Genomic DNA, 16818 nt, shown 5'->3' with positions numbered 1-16818 from the left:
TTTATGATGTTGCAATGGCCTTTTTTTTTGTTTCCCTATGCTAAATGTTTTTGTACCACCCGGAACGACGACAACGATCCAGGATGCTGTAAATTACATCACGTACGATCCCAGCATAGTATTACATATATATAGACGCGCTGTCGGATATATTTACGATTTCGCCCGGGATGAGTCCGACATGTAAAATTGCTGCTGGGCAAGGCCGGCCCGATCAAATACAGACCGACTCTTTTGTACTTGGTTGGTCCTCTCTATATACTTAACAGTCGTAACAATTACTGTCTCATCACTCACCCAGACGAACAAGAGAGATAGATATAATAACCACCTGATGCCGGAGGCATTTATTCCGTCTTCATACACTATATGTTTTACCCAAACCAGCCGTGTCTCCGATACATTTCTGATGGTCCAACCAAACTTGTGCCGGGTGTCGACGCTGATTTTTTGGTGCACTCTCTGGGGCGTTAATGAGAAACGCCGAGGTATAAATTGACTTTGAAATTTACACCGTGCGCTGGTGGAGGTGGTAGGCTAAATATTTTACCTATACACGGTTATTATCCTCCAGGCCAAAATTAACCTTCCGCATCATATACCTATATACGCCTCCTCCTCTGTCTGCGTTTGGTTTTTTCAGGGGGGTCCCAAATAAATTTCAATTAGCATTTTTGTTTTGTTTTTTGTTTTTCAAAAGGGAAACGGGCGCGCTGCACGAACATACGGTATACCGCGGCTCTTCACTAAATCAAATTCCAAAAGGTTTTTCACAGGAGAGTCTCCGGTGTATATAAGAACGGCCAATCGACTCGGTTTCCAGCATCCAGCATCCGTCTGTCCAGCGAGAAACAAGTCTCTTTTCTTACATCCGCAGCATTCAACAAGGTAAGCATTTTCAAATAATATTTAATTCTAATTGAATTAAATTAAATGTTCTTTATATAGATGAAATTGGCATTGATGTTTCTGGTGTCGGCTCTCGTCGTCGTGTCCCAGCAGCAATTCCTGAGGGCCAGGCCCAGAGGATTGGTCTGGTGGTCGTCGATGGATAATTACCATCAACTGTCACATCCGTACGACGATTTCCAACCGGATGAAATTCCGGCCAGCAAACCTTCGTACGCATTCCGTCGCCAGCAGTTCAGACCGTCCAGACCCGTCGTCTATGTGCCACAGGCAAGTCTATTGGCCTAGTTTCAAATCTATTTTGCATCTTATTCATTGATTATATCAGAATGAGGAAATCAACGGCCAGGCCGATTTCATTCCTGCGGATGAAAATGAACATGTCGAGTATCCAGACACGCAGTCAAGGATCAGCGCTATCAAGGCCTTCAAGAACGGCGGCCGACTCTTCTACAGCAGCACCATCAACAATCCCTTCTTCAAAACGGCCACCTTCACTCTGACGTCGACCGTGACCACTTTGGCCTCCATCGTCCTCTGCGTGCCGGCTAATAATTTAGTGGCCAATCCAGCACCGACTTGCGCCGGCCGCAAGAAACGTGAAATCGAAGATTCGGAAGACAATCAATTTCCCATCGCTCCATCGGAAACCCTCAAGTAAATCAATTCATTTGAATTTTAAAAACAAAATTTTAAAATTTGTGTTTTGGGTTTGGTGCCAGATTGGTGCCGACGGCTCTTCTATCGTTGGATGGGGTCCGAGAAGCCCGTCAAGCGCCATCAGTCCAGCAGCAGAGTCTGGACAATTTGATTTCCTCTAAAGATGTTGCTGGTGCTGGCCCAGTCGCACTGGCCGAGAAAGACCAAGCCAATAACAGAGACAAACGCTTCTTTGGCGGTGGTGGCATTGTGGCGTCCACCACGGTGACGTCCTATTCGTTTATTGGAACAACTGTGACGAATACAGTTGTACTGGACCCGGCAGCTCCCGTAGGCGGACCAGGTGTGGCTGCCTGTTTGCCGGCCGGCTACGTCGTCTGCGCATAAATTTTTAAAAAAAGTGGGCCTATTATGCAATGATCTGATTAGATTTCTATCGTTCACATGACAGTTCGGGTTCGAAAGCTGCGAGTAATTGATGTGCCAACTGGCTAAGAATTTGTTTTGCTGATTCGTTTAAACTTAATTTTGATTCTTGTGTTATTATATGTTATTCAATAATTCGGTGATTGTAATATGTGGGGAACTTTAATCGTGTCAGAGCTCAAATAGAATTTTAGAAGCATCATTTGTCGAAGTTTGTGTTTTATTATTACATATTTTTATGCAATGTGAACAATGGGAAATGTAGGTAAATGCTGGCGAATTCCGGTTGAGGTTTGACAAGCCATTCCGCTCCCTTTATATACCCGCCTGTTCAATCGATGCCCTTGACAAATCGACATTGAATAGTCCTATTGGTGCTGTGTCTCTAAACAACTGATTTGCAGCAGCCAAAAAGAGGTGTGAGATTAGCAGAAATGAATAATGAGAAAATCAAATATTTCTGTCTGCGGGAGATGGAAGGGCGTTGTGTAACAAATTTACATTTAGCTACTTCTGTCTTATATATTCAAGTTGTAACGACTTCAATTAACACATCGGGAGAGAGAGAGACATTTTTTCTCTGTTGGTAAAATTCAATGAAATTGTCGACTCATTCAGTCGCGCTACCAATTTCCACACTCTTAATACGTTAGTGCTAATTAACCATTGAAACACCAGCCGCTGGTTAACTTCTTTTCGTTAACTCATTCTGCAAGCTATACAGGCGATTTGAATTATAAAAGTGTTTGAATTTTTCCATCGGAATTGCTCTGACTGAAACTGTCCGGAGAGGTGGAGTCAATGGGGACATTTAACACAATGACGAAGCTCTTGTTCGTTATCTCTATTATTATGTCAGTTCAATAAACCTCAAAACAAAAGGTATGAAACATTTTCTTTCCAAGTGCGACCTTCATTCCACCACACGACCGACAGGTCAATAACTCACAGAGGCCACACCCAGCGTGTGAAGGTTTCCATTACCTCCAGAATATTGAAAATTTTAAAAAAGTAGAAAGCGGACAAGAAATTCATTTTACGGGAATAATATTCCAATTGCGCCAGGAATTATTTGTTCGCTCACCGTGAGAATATTTTTGCGCCAATAATCCGATTTTTATTTTCCTTTGGCTATTTTTATACAGCCTCGAAGTGGCTGTCAATAAAATTATGCATATCCGCTGGATTGTTTGAACAACCCTTATACTCTTCCACGAAGCCTTCCAGCTCGAAATATTATATTAGTCTCGGTCCAAATCTGCGCTCAGTTGAATTTGTTTGACCGCGGCGAATTGCTGGCCAAACAAAATTTATTATATGGACACTGCTCTTGCGAAATTCCTCGATTCGGCCACCTGCTGATGAGCGACGAAAGCCTAGACACGGCGGAAATATAAAATCCAGTCGATAAACCAACAACAACAAATCCTCCTCATCTTTACGACTCTCGGCTGGCGGAACGCTTTTCATTTGGGGGCCTTTTTATTCACTCTAATAATAGTTGAACAGTACCGCTCCATTCGAGACGGGATATAGCAACCGATAAAACTGAGATGGCCATAATTTTTGTAAATATTCTTAAATGCACCGCAAGTCAAATGACTCTCGACTCGCAAAAGAATTTTCAAAGAATTAAAAAGGGCGTACGTGTAACCTACACCACGAATTTTCTGAGTGCATAGTTAAATGCGGTGGGAGAGCACAGCAGTGACGATGTGAAAATGTGCACGCAGCCTATAGGCTTGCCCGCTTCTGCCAATGACCCTTGTGCATGACTTGGCAATCCTTAAACAAATGCGTCAACTTGACATTGAGAATAAGAAAAAAGAAACCATCCCCGGATATTTGACGTCGCATCGCCGCAGCTATATTATATTGGATAGTACCTAGGTAGTGCCAGGTAAATTGTTGATTGTGTTGCGTAACTTTAAACGATGACTGAGCCAATACATTCTCTGTATGTATATACGTTCAAGTTAATCGAAACTTATTTGATGAATAAAAATAAAAGGACCCAAAATAAATGTTGCATTCTGCGGTACAGAGACAAAAGTATAGAAATTAATTGAATCGAATAAAAGAAAAACCCAATAAATGCGTTGCACAGCCTATAAATGATGTCGAGATGTTTTCTTAATCGACGTTGAGTTTGCGGAAGGATCCTTCAATTCCAAATAGTTCGTCGGAAGTTTTGGGTCGGCCGGGACGTTTGGATTCATCCGACTTGACTTTGGACGTCGCAATCAAAAAGTCTCGACGATCTTCACATTTCTTCTTCCAAAGAGCTGAGCAATAAATTTAGGTTAACCAAAGTCTAGGAATGATCATAGTAATTAATAACTCACCGGTTAGCTCATCAACGGACAAATTTTCACCGCCGTAGTCTTTGGGCAAAATGTCTTTGTTGATTTCCTTGTAGAGGGACTCCATGTCTTCCCCGTGTACGCGCAACTGATTGGCCATCAGAAAACAAAGGTCAGATGACGTAATAATTGATACCTATATGTTAAATGGTTATTTTACCCTCTGTTTCATTTTGTCCTTCATGACGCTATTGACGAGATTGTTGATCAAGTTGAAGATGGACGGCGTGTGGATGTAGTTCATACTCTTGGGGCGAAGTGGATTAGCATCCTATATAATTTAGATCGAACATAAATAATATAATTTTCGGTTTCAATAACGAATAATGAATAGGCTTACCTCCCAGCAAGGCATGAGCTTTTTGACCATGGAAAGTGGCATGGCCGTGAAGTGATTCATTCCAAAATTGGTAAAGTCCATGAGCAACGTGATGCCAGTGATGAACATTTGCTCGTCCTCGTCAGCCATGATCTCTGAGACCATAAAACTAACGCGTTGGACAACTTCGATCTGCAGAATTCAACGATAGATTCGTGATAGGAAAGCAATAACACTTTGCTGCTATATAGGGCTTTAATAATCACAAACCTTAATCTTGGCGGGATCGTGCGAGGCGGGTCGGAGCAGCACCACCCTTCGCCCTTGGTGGTCATAGCCCGGCAAAGGGAGGGATCCTCTATTTGCGAGACAATAATTGTATATTGTATGGATTATTCAGTCAATTATTATGCAATCTTACCCTAAACTAAGAGCGGCTTGATTTTCGGGCGAGAGCGGATCCCATCCGTCGAAGAATTCCGGAAGAGCCGTGCGGAAAGTCAAAGTCAGGTCCAACTTCGTCTTCGCCTTCTCCATGCTGTACTTGCATCCGCGTAAGAATCTCAACAGAAATTTGGCGTCTAAAATAATTGAACAAGTCCATTTTTTAGTAAATCTAAATATAGAACAAGGCGACCAAGGCCAGCCGACAAAAATGAAGATAACAATATATAATACCTAATGGCATTGCCTGTAAATGAGGTTGTTTCTTAGCCCATTCGCGGAGTGCCAAAACACTTTCAGTTCGCCGGTGCTCATCTTCTCCGAGTTCCTTTTCAGCTTTTTCTAGAATTTCAGGAGAAAGGGTCGTTACGTAATCCAATTTTTCAGGCATTTTTGTACTGATTTTTGCGTACTCTGCAATTTAAATTTGCGGGTTGATTATGGAGTAAATTACGACACGATAAAATTTGAGTAATATTTTTTAAATTATTCTGCATGGGGTAATTAATTTAGAATCCAGAAAATATCTCTCTTACCTCTTACCACAAAAACTCACGAAAAAGTAAAGGACTTAAACGAAGATGGTTGAAAAGTGTCGTGTAATCATTTTATCGTGTTACACACAGCCTTGGCTAAATCGGTTCAGACTGATAACACAAAGTTTGGGCTCTATTTGCTGTAAAGCTGCTGTCGAGATTATACAGAGATAAGTTTCAACTTTGCCAATCATGCTGATCCTTTGTTTTTAGTTTTGACCAAACAAATTGACCGAAAAATAAAAAAAATAAGCAGGGAATAAAGAAAAACTCAAAATAAACCTATTCAATTATTTCAATATAATGGCCCAATTTACTAATTTTTGTACAAAAATGTTTTGTTCAACTCAGTCAACGTTCAGTTTGCGGAAGGATCCCTCGATTCCGAATAGTTCGTCGGTTGTTTTGGGTCGGCCGGGACGTTTGGCTTCGTCCGACTTCATTTGCGATTGTCCAATCAGGAAATCACGTCGATCCTCACATTTCTTCTTCCAGTAATCTGTTGTGGTTAGTTCGTTTTTCGTTTAAGTTTGATGTTTTTTTAAAATGATTTACAAAGAATTAAATTTAACTCACTGGTAAGCTCGGCAAGAGACATGTTATCTCCGCCGTACTCTTTGGGCAGAACGTCCTTGGAAATTTCCTTGTAGAGCGACTCCCTGTCCTCCCCATGCACGCGCAACTATTTTAGAAAGTAATTTTTAAAGAAAATTTGATCGCCTATTAAATAAATAATTAATTAAGGTATAGTACCCTCTGTTTCATCTTGTTATCCTTCATGACGGTATTGATCAGATTGTTGATCAGATTGAAGATGGATGGCGTGTGGATGTAATTCATACTCTTGGGCCGGAGCGGCGAGGCTTCCTGAATTAAAAGAAAAAGTAATAAATGTAGTTTTCGATTGCAATTAAATTTTAAAAACCAAAATTATGTTTACCTCCCAGCAAGGCATCAGCTTTTTAATCATAGACAGTGGCATGGCCGTGAAGTGATTCATTCCGTAGTCGGAAAAGTCGAATAGCAAAAGCATTCCAGTGACAAACATTTGCTCGTCCTCGTCACTCATGATATCCCAGACCATGAAACTTGCCCGCTGGATGTTTTCAATCTGTTTCCATTACATTTAAATACTGATTAATTTTTAGCGCAATCTAAAATTGCTTTTTAAATCCAACCTTTATTTTAGCCGGATCGAATACTCCGGGTCGAATCAGGACCACCTTACGTCCTAGGTGGTCATGTCCCGGTAAAGGAAGAGTTCCTCTATTTTATCAGCAATTTAATTATTTGTGCCCTTAAGATAAAAAAATTGTGTGTAGAAAACTATTACCCATGACTAAGAGCGGCTTGATTTTCAGCTGATAGCGGATCCCATCCGCTGAAGAATTCCGGTAGAGCACTGCGCAACGTCAAGGTCAGGTCCAACTTCGTCTTAGTTTTCTCCATGCTGTACTTGCAGCCACGTAAATATCTCAACAGGAATTTGGCATCTAAAAATTGTGAGAGTAGAATTTTAACAACTTGCAACCTTGGCCCTGATCCCAGTAATCTAACAGGTTGTATAATAACCGTATATACAGTACCTAGGGGCATAGCACGCAAATGGGGTTGTTTCTTGACCCACTCACGAAGAGCCAAAACACTTTCGGTTCGCCGATGCTCATCTTCTCCCAGTTCTTTCTCGGCCTTTTCAATCATCTCTGGGGACAGGGTCGTTACGTAATCCAATTTTTCCGGCATTTTCGACAAATACTTTCGTTTTCCGTGGATTGAGAGTCTCTAAAAATAATGTCACACGTTTGTTCAGAATATAGGACTTCATACAAACAATTCAACAAGGAAAATTTAAATAGGAAACAAAATTGGCTCTTACCTAAAATTCACCACCGAAGTCTGAAAGGACTGAAGGCCGAATGAGCTGCTCCAGCACACCGATGCATTATCGGGTTCCCGTTTGTTTCGGACTTAGCTTTATCGTCGCAAGCCGATAAGCATGTGAAACGAGTGCAGTTAACGGTTCTGGAATAGGCATAAATTATATAAGAACGGTAAACATAACCGTTGCTGTCCGTTTAGATCAGTGAGTGAGGGTTGTTACCACACAAAGTTTTATTCGACGATTATTCAGCACAATCGCGTATCAGAATATTTTTAAAAAACCCCAAAAGATGGACCACAATGTCTAATTTAACGTTTTGGTTGTTTAATCGACGTTTAATTTTCGGAATGATCCTTCAATCCCAAATAGTTCGTCGGATGTTTTGGGCCGGCCTGGACGTTTGGATTCGTCCGATTTCATTTTGGATTGCGCGATGAGGAAATCGCGATTATCCTCGCATTTCTTCTTCCAGTAATCTGTCGTGAAATGCGTGATTAGCAACAAACAATAGCACAAATGTTTCCAGTTAATTAAATTATTAAAACTCACCGGTTAGCTCTGCAATGGACGAATTTTCACCACCGTAATCTTTGGGCAGAACATCTTTGGAGATTTCCTTGTAAAGCGATTCCATGTCCTCTCCATGTACTCGCATCTGTAATACATGCCATCACAACAGAACGGTCAGATGACGTAACAATTGAAATTTTGGAATTATTATTTTACCCTCTGTTTCATTTTGTCCTTCATGATGGTGTTCATAAAATTGGTAATCAAATTAAAGATGGATGGTGTGTGGATGTAGTTCATACTTTTGGGGCGGATCGGATTGGCATCCTAATGTTTTAAAATGGTGATTAATGAAAACGTAAGAATGATGCAAATTCTATCGAGAATATACCTCCCAACAAGGCATTAGCTTTTTGGCCGTCGACAGTGGCATCGCGGTGAAGTGATTCATTCCGAAATTGGACAGATCGAAAAGGAGAAGCATTCCGGTGATAAACATTTGCTCTTCCTCGGATCCCATAATCTCAAAAACCATAAAACTGGCCCGTTGGACGATCTCAATCTGTTTCGATAAATTCGTGTCATATTACCGGCTGCTTTAAAGACATTCAATGTTTTTTGTATACCTTCGTTTTAGCCGGATCGTACGCAGCAGGGCGGATAAGCACCACCTTACGTCCTTGGTGATCATATCCAGGTAGTGGGAGAGAACCTCTGTTCGATAAAAAAGAAAAAAAAAGTAATTAATTAATTTTTTGGAAAAATTACATATTGCTGGACCATACCCAAGGCTAAGGGCTTCCTGATTTTCGGGTGACATTGGATCCCATCCGCTAAAAAATTCCGGCAAAGCAGAACGCAACGTCAATGTCAGGTCCATTTTCTTCTTCGCCTTCTCCAAACTGTATTTGCATCCTCGCAAAAATTTCAACAGAAATATGGCGTCTATAATAAGAATTGCATATGCAGTTAATTGCCAAGTGAACAGGTAAAAGTATCCTGTTAGCCAATTTACTTGACTAAGAATTAAGAATAACATGAAATACAATAAAACAGAAAAAAAGGAATAAGAGAAGTAAAAATTTAAAAATACCCAAAAGCAGTAGTGTACACTGTACAGTAAAGTAAAGAATAAAACAGAGTGAACAAACCCACCTTCACCCTCTTCATCGACGAATAATACTGACAAAGGGTCTCACGCAGTCCCGCCCGGTTTGACCGAAGCTTTGTTGCAATTCAAAAAATGATGAATTTTTTTTCGAAGATTAATAATACAGCAAAATGTATTTAAAATTTTTAAATTTACGGACTATCCTTTCATAGCTCTGATTCAATTATGAATATTTTTAAAATTCAATGCATCGTGGTTTTCACTTCCCATCCTACTATTTTCTCAAACTTTACTCACCCCCCCCCCCCAGTTTTCAGTCCCACTCCCACCCACCCACCGACCCACGTTTTCAAAGAACACGATAAGTAGAATTTATTTATAATTGAATCAGAATTATGAAAGGATAGTCATTAAGTTAAAAAATTTAATTTTTAAATATTTGTGGTGTTCATCTTCGAAAAAAAATATCATTATAGAAATTGCAACACAGCCCAGGTTTAATCAAACTCAAAGAGCCCTCATTGTCATTATTATTCTACCAGCAGGTTGTGTATTTTTCCATTTTTCCATTTTCGCGGTTTTTTTTACTCACGTGGTGATGAACATCGTTCGAAAACTTTTTGCCCATTTTGAGTAAGTTCTCCGTTTCATAAATTTACGAGACTTAATTTAAGTAAGTCAAGTGTACCTAAAGGCATCGCCTGTAAATGAGGTTGCTTCTTGGCCCATTCGCGAAGAGCTAAAACACTTTGAGTTCGGAGATGTTCATCTTCTCCAAGTTCTTTTTCAGCCCGCTCGATGATTTCAGGTGTCAGGGTCGTAACGTAATCCAATTTTTCAGGCATTTCAGGTTTTGTTTAGATCTCCCAACACTATATCTGTGAATTATTTTTGAAGAATTAAGTTCGAAAAGTATGGAATAGGATCAATATTTTATGACTTTCAAGTCGGTGTTTTAGAGTAACAATTAATGGAATAAAATCTCAATGTCTTACCATGTTATCACAATCCAAGTAAAGCACTAAAAGCTGGTTGGCAAGCTAGTGCTATGTGTGTCAGTTGTGGCCTTAACTGATGGATCTTTTTAGACTGATAAGAAAGTAGATTGTGCTTGTCCAGATAATATCGAGTGTATTTTGGTAAAACTAGGAGATACATTGAGCATCAACTTTGACCATGGCAACACCAAAACATAAATTAATCAAATATTTGTCGGGAGGAAAGTTCATCACAGAGAAAGAAACCCCTAATTTACTACAATTATTTTATTTATTTCAATTTCAGTTGGTCTCTAATCCACGTTGAGTTTCCGGAAGGATCCTTCAATTCCAAATAGTTCGTCGGACGTTTTGGGTCGACCGGGACGTTTGGATTCATCCGACCTCATTTTGGACGTCGCAATCAGAAAATCTCGACGATCCTCACACTTTTTCTTCCAGTAAGCTGCATTTTAAAATAATTCAATCAGTGAGTATTTTAATTCAAAGTCAAACTCTGTCAATTTGTCATGAGCTCACCACTGAGTTCTGCAACGGACGAATTCTCACCGCCATACTCTTTGGGCAGCATTTTCTGGGGTATTTCCTTGTAGAGGGATTCCAAGTCTTCTCCGTGCATATGTAACTGTGGTGAAAGCGAATTATTGGTTAAACAATTATCTAGAGAATTTCACGACAAATATTAGGCCTATAGGCTTACTCTTTTCTTAATTTTCTCTTTCATGAGACCGTTTACGAGATTGTTCAAAATATTGAATACTGCCGGAGTGTGAATGTAGTTCATGCTTTTGGGGCTCATAGGTGCTGCATCCTGGCGTAAAAATTTAGGTAAATTAAACTAACAAACAGAAAACTAAGCTAATGAATTACCTGGAAACAAACCATCAATTTTTTTACCGAAGAGACCGGAGTACCAGTGACGTGATTCATTGTATAACCTGAAAAATCGACCAGTGCGACCATTCCAGTGATGAAAAGCTGCTCGTCTTCGTCTCCCAACACTTCCGAGACCATGAAACCTGCGCGTTGGACCTGTTCGAACTATGTTGTACCAATTGCAGGATCGTTATTGTGCTTTTCACGTGTGAATTGAAAGCTATTTTTTTTTTTAAATATCTCACACCTTGAACTTGACAAGATCGACCACGGCGGGTCGGATGAGTATCACCTTACGACCTAAATGGTCGTATCCAGGAAGTGGAAGAGATCCACCTCTGTCCGATTAAAAAATTATGTTATTGTTTGTACAGTGAATATTTGAAATACTTGACAGAGAAAACAACGAGAATTACCCAATACTAAGAATCGCTTGATTTTCAGGTGAGAGCGGGTCCCATCCATCGAAGAATTCCGGAAGAGCCGCACGCATCGTTAGTGTCAGATCCAGCTTCTTCTTCGCTTTCTCCATGCTGAATTTGCAGCCGCGTAAATATCTCAACAGGAATTTGGCGTCTTAAAATGTGTGGGGTAAGTGTACCATTTTTTTTATTAACTGAAAATGTTTGCGATTTTCTGTATACCTAGTGGCATTGCCTGTAAATGAGGTTGTTTCTTGGCCCATTCGCGTAGGGCCAAAACACTTTCGGTTCGTCGATGCTCATCTTCTCCCAGTTCCTTTTCAGCTTTTTCAATAATTTCGGGTGTCAGGGTAGTTTCGTAATCCAGTTTTTGAGACATTATGTTGGTGATGTTGACGGGGCCAGCAATGTATTTACACTAGTTATTGCAATTGAATTCATTAAATGAAACGACAACTTCTTTTATACATTTTTTTTTTTAAAAAGCCGATAATTAGACCGGACATAGGGAATTTAAAAAATTAGAGTTTGGAGATTGTTTTTCTTACCACAGAATCCCAAAAGAAAGGACTGACACTGATCCAAACTCGATCGATAGGATGGGAGTTCAACCGATAAGAAATAAGATTATCGTGCTTATCGCGATTATCGGCCTGGTTATCAAAACGATAAACTACCAGACAAGCTCATTCGTCAATATTTATTTGAAATGATCTCCGTCGGCGTAAAGGGTTTAAAACAAAACAGACTATTCATCTAGAGTTAACATTTTTGGCAGAACGACTACAAAAATCAAAAGGAAAAAATGAATTAATCATGTCAAAATTAAACGACAAACTTTTAATGTACATTTTTGAAAGGCATTAACTACAGCTGAGATAGGGAATGTAACAAAATAGAATCTGAAGATGTTTTTCTTACCACAGAATCCCAATTCAAGAAAGGACTGACACTGATCTAAACTAGACCGAGGGATGGATGGGAGTTCTGACCGAGTAGTATCGATTATTGTGCTTATCACGATTATTGGACTTTGTAACAGGACGATATCCTATGACAAACTCATACGTCAATATTTATTTGAAATTATTATCGTCGGCGCAAAAAAGTTAAAGACAAAATTGTTATTCAAATCAAATCTAAATATTTGAAGAAAAAAAATTATTTATTTCAAGTCGAAGTCAAAGAGGGGGTGGAAGTGTCATTTTCAATCGACGTTAAGTTTTCGGAAGGATCCTTCAATTCCAAAAAGTTCGTCGGACGTTTTGGGTTTACCGGGACGTTTGGATTCATCCGACCTCATTTTAGATGAAGCAATCAGAAATTCTCGACGATCCTCGCATTTCTTTTTCCAAACAGCTGCATTGCAATAATTCAAGTTTTAAAAAATCATTGGTCGTTTGATCAGAGTCAATCTTGTTTGTTAATAACTCACCAGTGAGCTCTGCAATCGACGAGTTTTCACCGCCATAGTCTTTGGGCAGAATTTCTTTGGGTATTTCCTTGTAGAGCGATTCCAAGTCGTCTCCGTGCATGTGCAACTTTTATGCCAATTAAATTATTAGCAGAAAGAATTCAAGAGATTTATTTTCGTAAGGCTTACTCTTTTTCTCATTTTCTCTTTCATGAGGCCCGAAAAGAGATTGTTAATCACGGTGAAGATGGACGCATTATGAATGTAGTTCATACTCTTTGGGCGGATGGGTGCTGCATCCTGACAAACAATTATTTTCAACAAATTATGGGATAAAGAGTAAAAACTGCAATGCAATGATACCTCAAAACAAGGCATTAATTTTTTCATCATGGCAATTGGAGTCGAAGTGATGTGGCTCATGGTGAAGCCTTCCAAGTCGACGAGAACGACCATTCCAGTGATGAACAGCTGCTCATCCTCATCACACAACAGCTCTGAAATCATGAGACCAACTCGTTGGATATCCTCAAACTGTTAGGTAAAATTAGCTAGGTTTATTTGGAAAAAAAAAATTTGCAGTCCTAAGAAAAATACCTTAAACTTATTTGGATCAGCAACCCCGGGTCGACCAAATAACACTTTACGACCTAAGTGGTCATACCCCGGAAGAGGAAAAGTTCCTCTGATTGAATGAGAAAATTTTGAGTTTGCATGAAAACGTAAAATGTAATCAAATGTATCAAGAAAAGAAATTACCCTAAGCTAAGAATCGCTTGGTTTTGAGGTGACATGGGATCCCATCCGTCGAAAAATTCCGGAAGAGCCGTGCGCAACGTCAATGTCAGGTCCAATTTCTTTTTCACGGTCTCCACGCTGTACTTGCAGCCGCGCAAAAATCTCAACAGGAATTTGGCATCTAAATATTTGTGAGTTGACTTTGATGTCGTGATCGTAGTCAAAGATTTTTAAGAACCTGTAAGACGCACCTAAAGGCATTGCCTGTAAATGAGGTTGCTTTTTGGCCCATTCGCGGAGCGCCAAAACACTTTCAGTTCGCCGATGCTCATCTTCTCCGAGTTCTTTTTCGGCTCGCTCGATGATTTCAGGTGTCAGGGTCGTAACGTAGTCCAATTTTTCAGGCATTCTCAGTGCTGATTTATTTTTCTCCGCCTAAAATATCCTGTAATAATTAATGTGATGCGGTCATTTTACACTAGCGCACATTGAGCGCTAGTAAAATTAGAAAATTAAATCTGGATAATGTTTCTCTTACCATAAACTCACACCGACTAAGTTATTTTTTGAACACTAAAAGTGTTATCGTGCGCACGAGTTACGGGTCTCAATTTTATTTTTTCCACCCGATAAGAAGGTAGACTGTACTTATTGTCGAGATAAGTTTAACACTTTGTGCAATATACGACGATAAGCGTCGACTTTGCTCGCGCAGCTGATGTGTCTCGCCACCCGTACGGCTCTTGCACAGTCACGTCTGGTTTTTATTTTTGGTGCTCGCTTTGATTATTCCGTCAAGAAAATAAACAAACACGACAATAACATTTTCTTATCGGAGATATTGATTCAGATTTAAAAGCTATCAATTTCTACGTGACAGACTTGGCGAATGGATCGGTCATTTTATTTTATGTTTTAAATATTTTAAAGCTGCAGCATCATGTAAATGTTGCTCGAGAGATAGGCTGTGTCGGCATGCTGCGCACGTGAGTCGATTTCTTTGATATAATAATAGCCTCTATAGTCACCAAGGGACGCAGGTCAAATACCTTGATAAAATTATGCAACGTCATTAAAGGTCGAATTACACACAAAAGGATTTTGTTTAAATTTCAATGGCTGCCGACTGTCAAAAGGAAGGCCCGGTAACAGTGTCACCACTAATAATTCGAATCATCGTCCCATGCAGCGATATCGTAGTGTAAAATCTCTATGTTTTAACAAAATGCGTCTTCCTTCTTTCTTTGTAGTAAATATTTTGTTGAAAGCCCGTCGTTTTTCGCTGAATGACTCCCTCATTTACATAGAGTACAATTCTACATTTTATGTAATAATAAAGGGGAGGCCAGTATACTAATAAGCTATTTCGAAATCTGAAAATGGGCATTGATTGTCCCGTGCAGAGAAATATTCAAATGAACACCATGACTTACTAAAAATGTTACCTTTATTGAATTTTGAATCTAACTATATAGATACGAATCTGGCACCAAAATGCATATAATAGAAGTAGGCGTACTTTTTCACTGATTCTATTAAAGGGTCAATCGCCAACTACGCAGCCAGCCTTATTTCTATGGAAAGCATTAGGCCCACCAAGAATAAGTCAAAGAAGAATTTTTCACAGAATAGAACTTGATTTCAGTAACAAAGGAATAAAAATCATGTGAACATATATAAGAAGAATTTTTCCTTGTGCCAAACCACTGGAGCCTCAGCAACGCGACAAGAATCATCTACCACAATTAGTACCTTAAACAACGTAAGCAATAAAGTGTAATATTTAACAGAAATTTTTAATAATTACATTCTTAATCTGAAATTTCCACACAGATGAAATTGGCGTTGATCTTCTTGTCGGCCCTTGTGGTCATCTCTCACCAACAATTCTATCAGCAGCGCCCGGCCAGAGGAATGCTTTGGTGGTTGCCTTATTCGCCTCAGCGCCTTCTCAACAGTTACCAGCAACCGCTGTACAACGACCATCTCCAACAAGATGAGCTTCCATTTCAGCGTCAGTTGACGTCACCAACTGAATCCGTCAACTATGTGCAGGCAAGTCAAAATTCTACTTTTAAATAGGAAGTTGTCGGCTATAGTTGGGAAATTTCATTTAGAATGGAGAATTATTTAATGGCGAAACTGACGGGAATCAAGATTACGTCGAAGACGATGGACAAAATGAATATGCGGACATCCAATCCAGGAATGGAGGATTCCCAAGAGTCAGCAGTAGTTTCGGCGGCTTCAGTTCCTACCGGCGGCCCTCATTTTATAACATCCGTCCAGATGGAAAATTCTTCTTCAACATTGGCAACACCAATGGAAATCGCTTGATAAAAACGGCAACATTCCAGCTGACGTCAACTTTGACTCTTACCACTATCATTCGCTGCGTTCCTTCAATCCAATTCGCCGTCAGTCCACCACCTTCTTGTCGCCGCAAGAGAAATGTGATGGACGATTCTGAAGACGATCAGTTTGTCATTGCCCCATCGGAAATTCTCGAGTAATTAAATAAATTAAACTCCGTTGTGTTGCAATTTCCTATGATGCTGAAACATTTATTTCATTTTATAGGTTGACACCAACAGCCTTACCTGGTCGCCAGGCTCGAGAAACACTCCAAACTATAGACCAGACTAATTCTGAAAGCTTAATCTCTTCTCAGAATGAAGTTCCCTCCGTTTCCCAAATGTCTAAAGCGGATCAATTCATGGCCAACTTGAGAGACAAGCGATTCTTCTTGAACAGGAACAGCTTTTTTACGTCGACAACACTCACCAGTTATTCCTTTATTTCGACAATCATCACCCAAACTGTTACGCTGGGTCCAGGAACCGCTGCCGTCCCCGTTGGCCCTAATGGTATGCCAGCGGCTGTAGTTGCCGTGCCCGGCGTTCTTAAATGTTTACCAGCAGGCTATTTTGTTTGTTGATTGATGCACCAACAGATTTTCAAACTCAATTTATTCAAGTTTACTCATCTTTATAGCATATGCATGATACAGTACCTTTACTATATTATCGACATAATGTTGGTTCGCATGCGGAAGGATCATATTTTAAAATACATTATAACTAAAGCATACCTAATTGGATTTGTAGAGTTCAGGTGGCAAAATGTGGATTAATATATAAAGAGTAGCCTATGCAATAATATTACCATCAATGCTTTTTATGGGAAAACTGAATTGCAAATATCAGCAAA

At 39.8% G+C, this 16818-nt stretch overlaps 7 protein-coding genes across 11 annotated transcripts; 2 read left to right on the top strand and 5 right to left on the bottom strand.

Annotated features, from left to right (window-relative positions):
* The first annotated feature begins 750 nt into the window (after nt 1-750).
* Nucleotides 751-2197, top strand: LOC124316579. Its single transcript, XM_046782598.1, has 4 exons — nt 751-888; nt 949-1179; nt 1238-1566; nt 1632-2197. Exons 2-4 carry the CDS (start codon nt 949-951, stop codon nt 1954-1956), a joined length of 885 nt encoding a protein of 294 aa, XP_046638554.1. The 5' UTR covers nt 751-888; the 3' UTR covers nt 1957-2197.
* Nucleotides 2198-4007: 1810 nt separating this feature from the next.
* On the bottom strand, nt 4008-5779 carry LOC124316446 (retinaldehyde-binding protein 1-like). The gene is made up of 8 exons (XM_046782404.1): nt 5658-5779; nt 5356-5535; nt 5099-5258; nt 4948-5035; nt 4699-4869; nt 4519-4629; nt 4341-4446; nt 4008-4280 (listed from the first exon to the last, which is right to left on the bottom strand). Exons 2-8 carry the CDS (start codon nt 5510-5512, stop codon nt 4129-4131), a joined length of 945 nt encoding a protein of 314 aa, XP_046638360.1. The 5' UTR covers nt 5513-5535; nt 5658-5779; the 3' UTR covers nt 4008-4128.
* Nucleotides 5704-7679, bottom strand: LOC124316442 (alpha-tocopherol transfer protein-like). Its single transcript, XM_046782397.1, has 8 exons — nt 7534-7679; nt 7244-7439; nt 6991-7150; nt 6836-6923; nt 6598-6768; nt 6411-6524; nt 6234-6339; nt 5704-6156 (listed from the first exon to the last, which is right to left on the bottom strand). The coding sequence occupies exons 2-8, from the start codon at nt 7398-7400 to the stop codon at nt 6005-6007; spliced, it is 948 nt and encodes a 315-aa protein (XP_046638353.1). The 5' UTR covers nt 7401-7439; nt 7534-7679; the 3' UTR covers nt 5704-6004.
* A 49-nt stretch (nt 7680-7728) lies between these two features.
* LOC124316445 (retinol-binding protein pinta-like) lies at nt 7729-10241 on the bottom strand. Of its 4 annotated transcripts, none has more exons than XM_046782400.1 (8): nt 10101-10174; nt 9849-10038; nt 8835-8994; nt 8676-8763; nt 8441-8611; nt 8266-8376; nt 8089-8194; nt 7729-8015 (listed from the first exon to the last, which is right to left on the bottom strand). In XM_046782400.1, the coding sequence occupies exons 2-8, from the start codon at nt 10003-10005 to the stop codon at nt 7864-7866; spliced, it is 945 nt and encodes a 314-aa protein (XP_046638356.1). In that variant the 5' UTR covers nt 10006-10038; nt 10101-10174; the 3' UTR covers nt 7729-7863. The 4 variants fall into 4 exon arrangements, with proteins under 4 accessions (XP_046638356.1, XP_046638355.1, XP_046638359.1 ...); XM_046782399.1 differs by having other exon boundaries at nt 7730-8015; nt 10156-10241; XM_046782403.1 differs by lacking the exons at nt 9849-10038; nt 10101-10174 and adding an exon at nt 9205-9302 and having other exon boundaries at nt 7738-8015.
* A 24-nt stretch (nt 10242-10265) lies between these two features.
* On the bottom strand, nt 10266-12484 carry LOC124316444 (retinaldehyde-binding protein 1-like). The gene is made up of 8 exons (XM_046782398.1): nt 12005-12484; nt 11679-11874; nt 11451-11610; nt 11282-11372; nt 11029-11199; nt 10859-10969; nt 10678-10783; nt 10266-10603 (listed from the first exon to the last, which is right to left on the bottom strand). Exons 2-8 carry the CDS (start codon nt 11833-11835, stop codon nt 10452-10454), a joined length of 948 nt encoding a protein of 315 aa, XP_046638354.1. The 5' UTR covers nt 11836-11874; nt 12005-12484; the 3' UTR covers nt 10266-10451.
* LOC124316435 lies at nt 10500-16698 on the top strand. 2 transcript variants are annotated; one of them, XM_046782378.1, is made up of 6 exons: nt 10500-10598; nt 11479-11625; nt 15150-15370; nt 15442-15663; nt 15726-16117; nt 16189-16698. In XM_046782378.1, exons 4-6 carry the CDS (start codon nt 15442-15444, stop codon nt 16544-16546), a joined length of 972 nt encoding a protein of 323 aa, XP_046638334.1. In that variant the 5' UTR covers nt 10500-10598; nt 11479-11625; nt 15150-15370; the 3' UTR covers nt 16547-16698. The 2 variants fall into 2 exon arrangements, with proteins under 2 accessions (XP_046638334.1, XP_046638333.1); XM_046782377.1 differs by having other exon boundaries at nt 10503-10627.
* On the bottom strand, nt 12603-15138 carry LOC124316447 (alpha-tocopherol transfer protein-like). The gene is made up of 7 exons (XM_046782405.1): nt 13860-15138; nt 13630-13789; nt 13468-13555; nt 13234-13404; nt 13060-13170; nt 12892-12997; nt 12603-12815 (listed from the first exon to the last, which is right to left on the bottom strand). Exons 1-7 carry the CDS (start codon nt 14014-14016, stop codon nt 12664-12666), a joined length of 945 nt encoding a protein of 314 aa, XP_046638361.1. The 5' UTR covers nt 14017-15138; the 3' UTR covers nt 12603-12663.
* Nucleotides 16699-16818: the final 120 nt, after the last annotated feature.

The sequence above is a fragment of the Daphnia pulicaria genome, chromosome 12, assembly GCF_021234035.1.
Source record: "Daphnia pulicaria isolate SC F1-1A chromosome 12, SC_F0-13Bv2, whole genome shotgun sequence".
Classification (NCBI taxonomy): domain Eukaryota; kingdom Metazoa; phylum Arthropoda; class Branchiopoda; order Diplostraca; family Daphniidae; genus Daphnia; species Daphnia pulicaria.
This window is presented reverse-complemented; position numbering and strand designations above follow the sequence as displayed.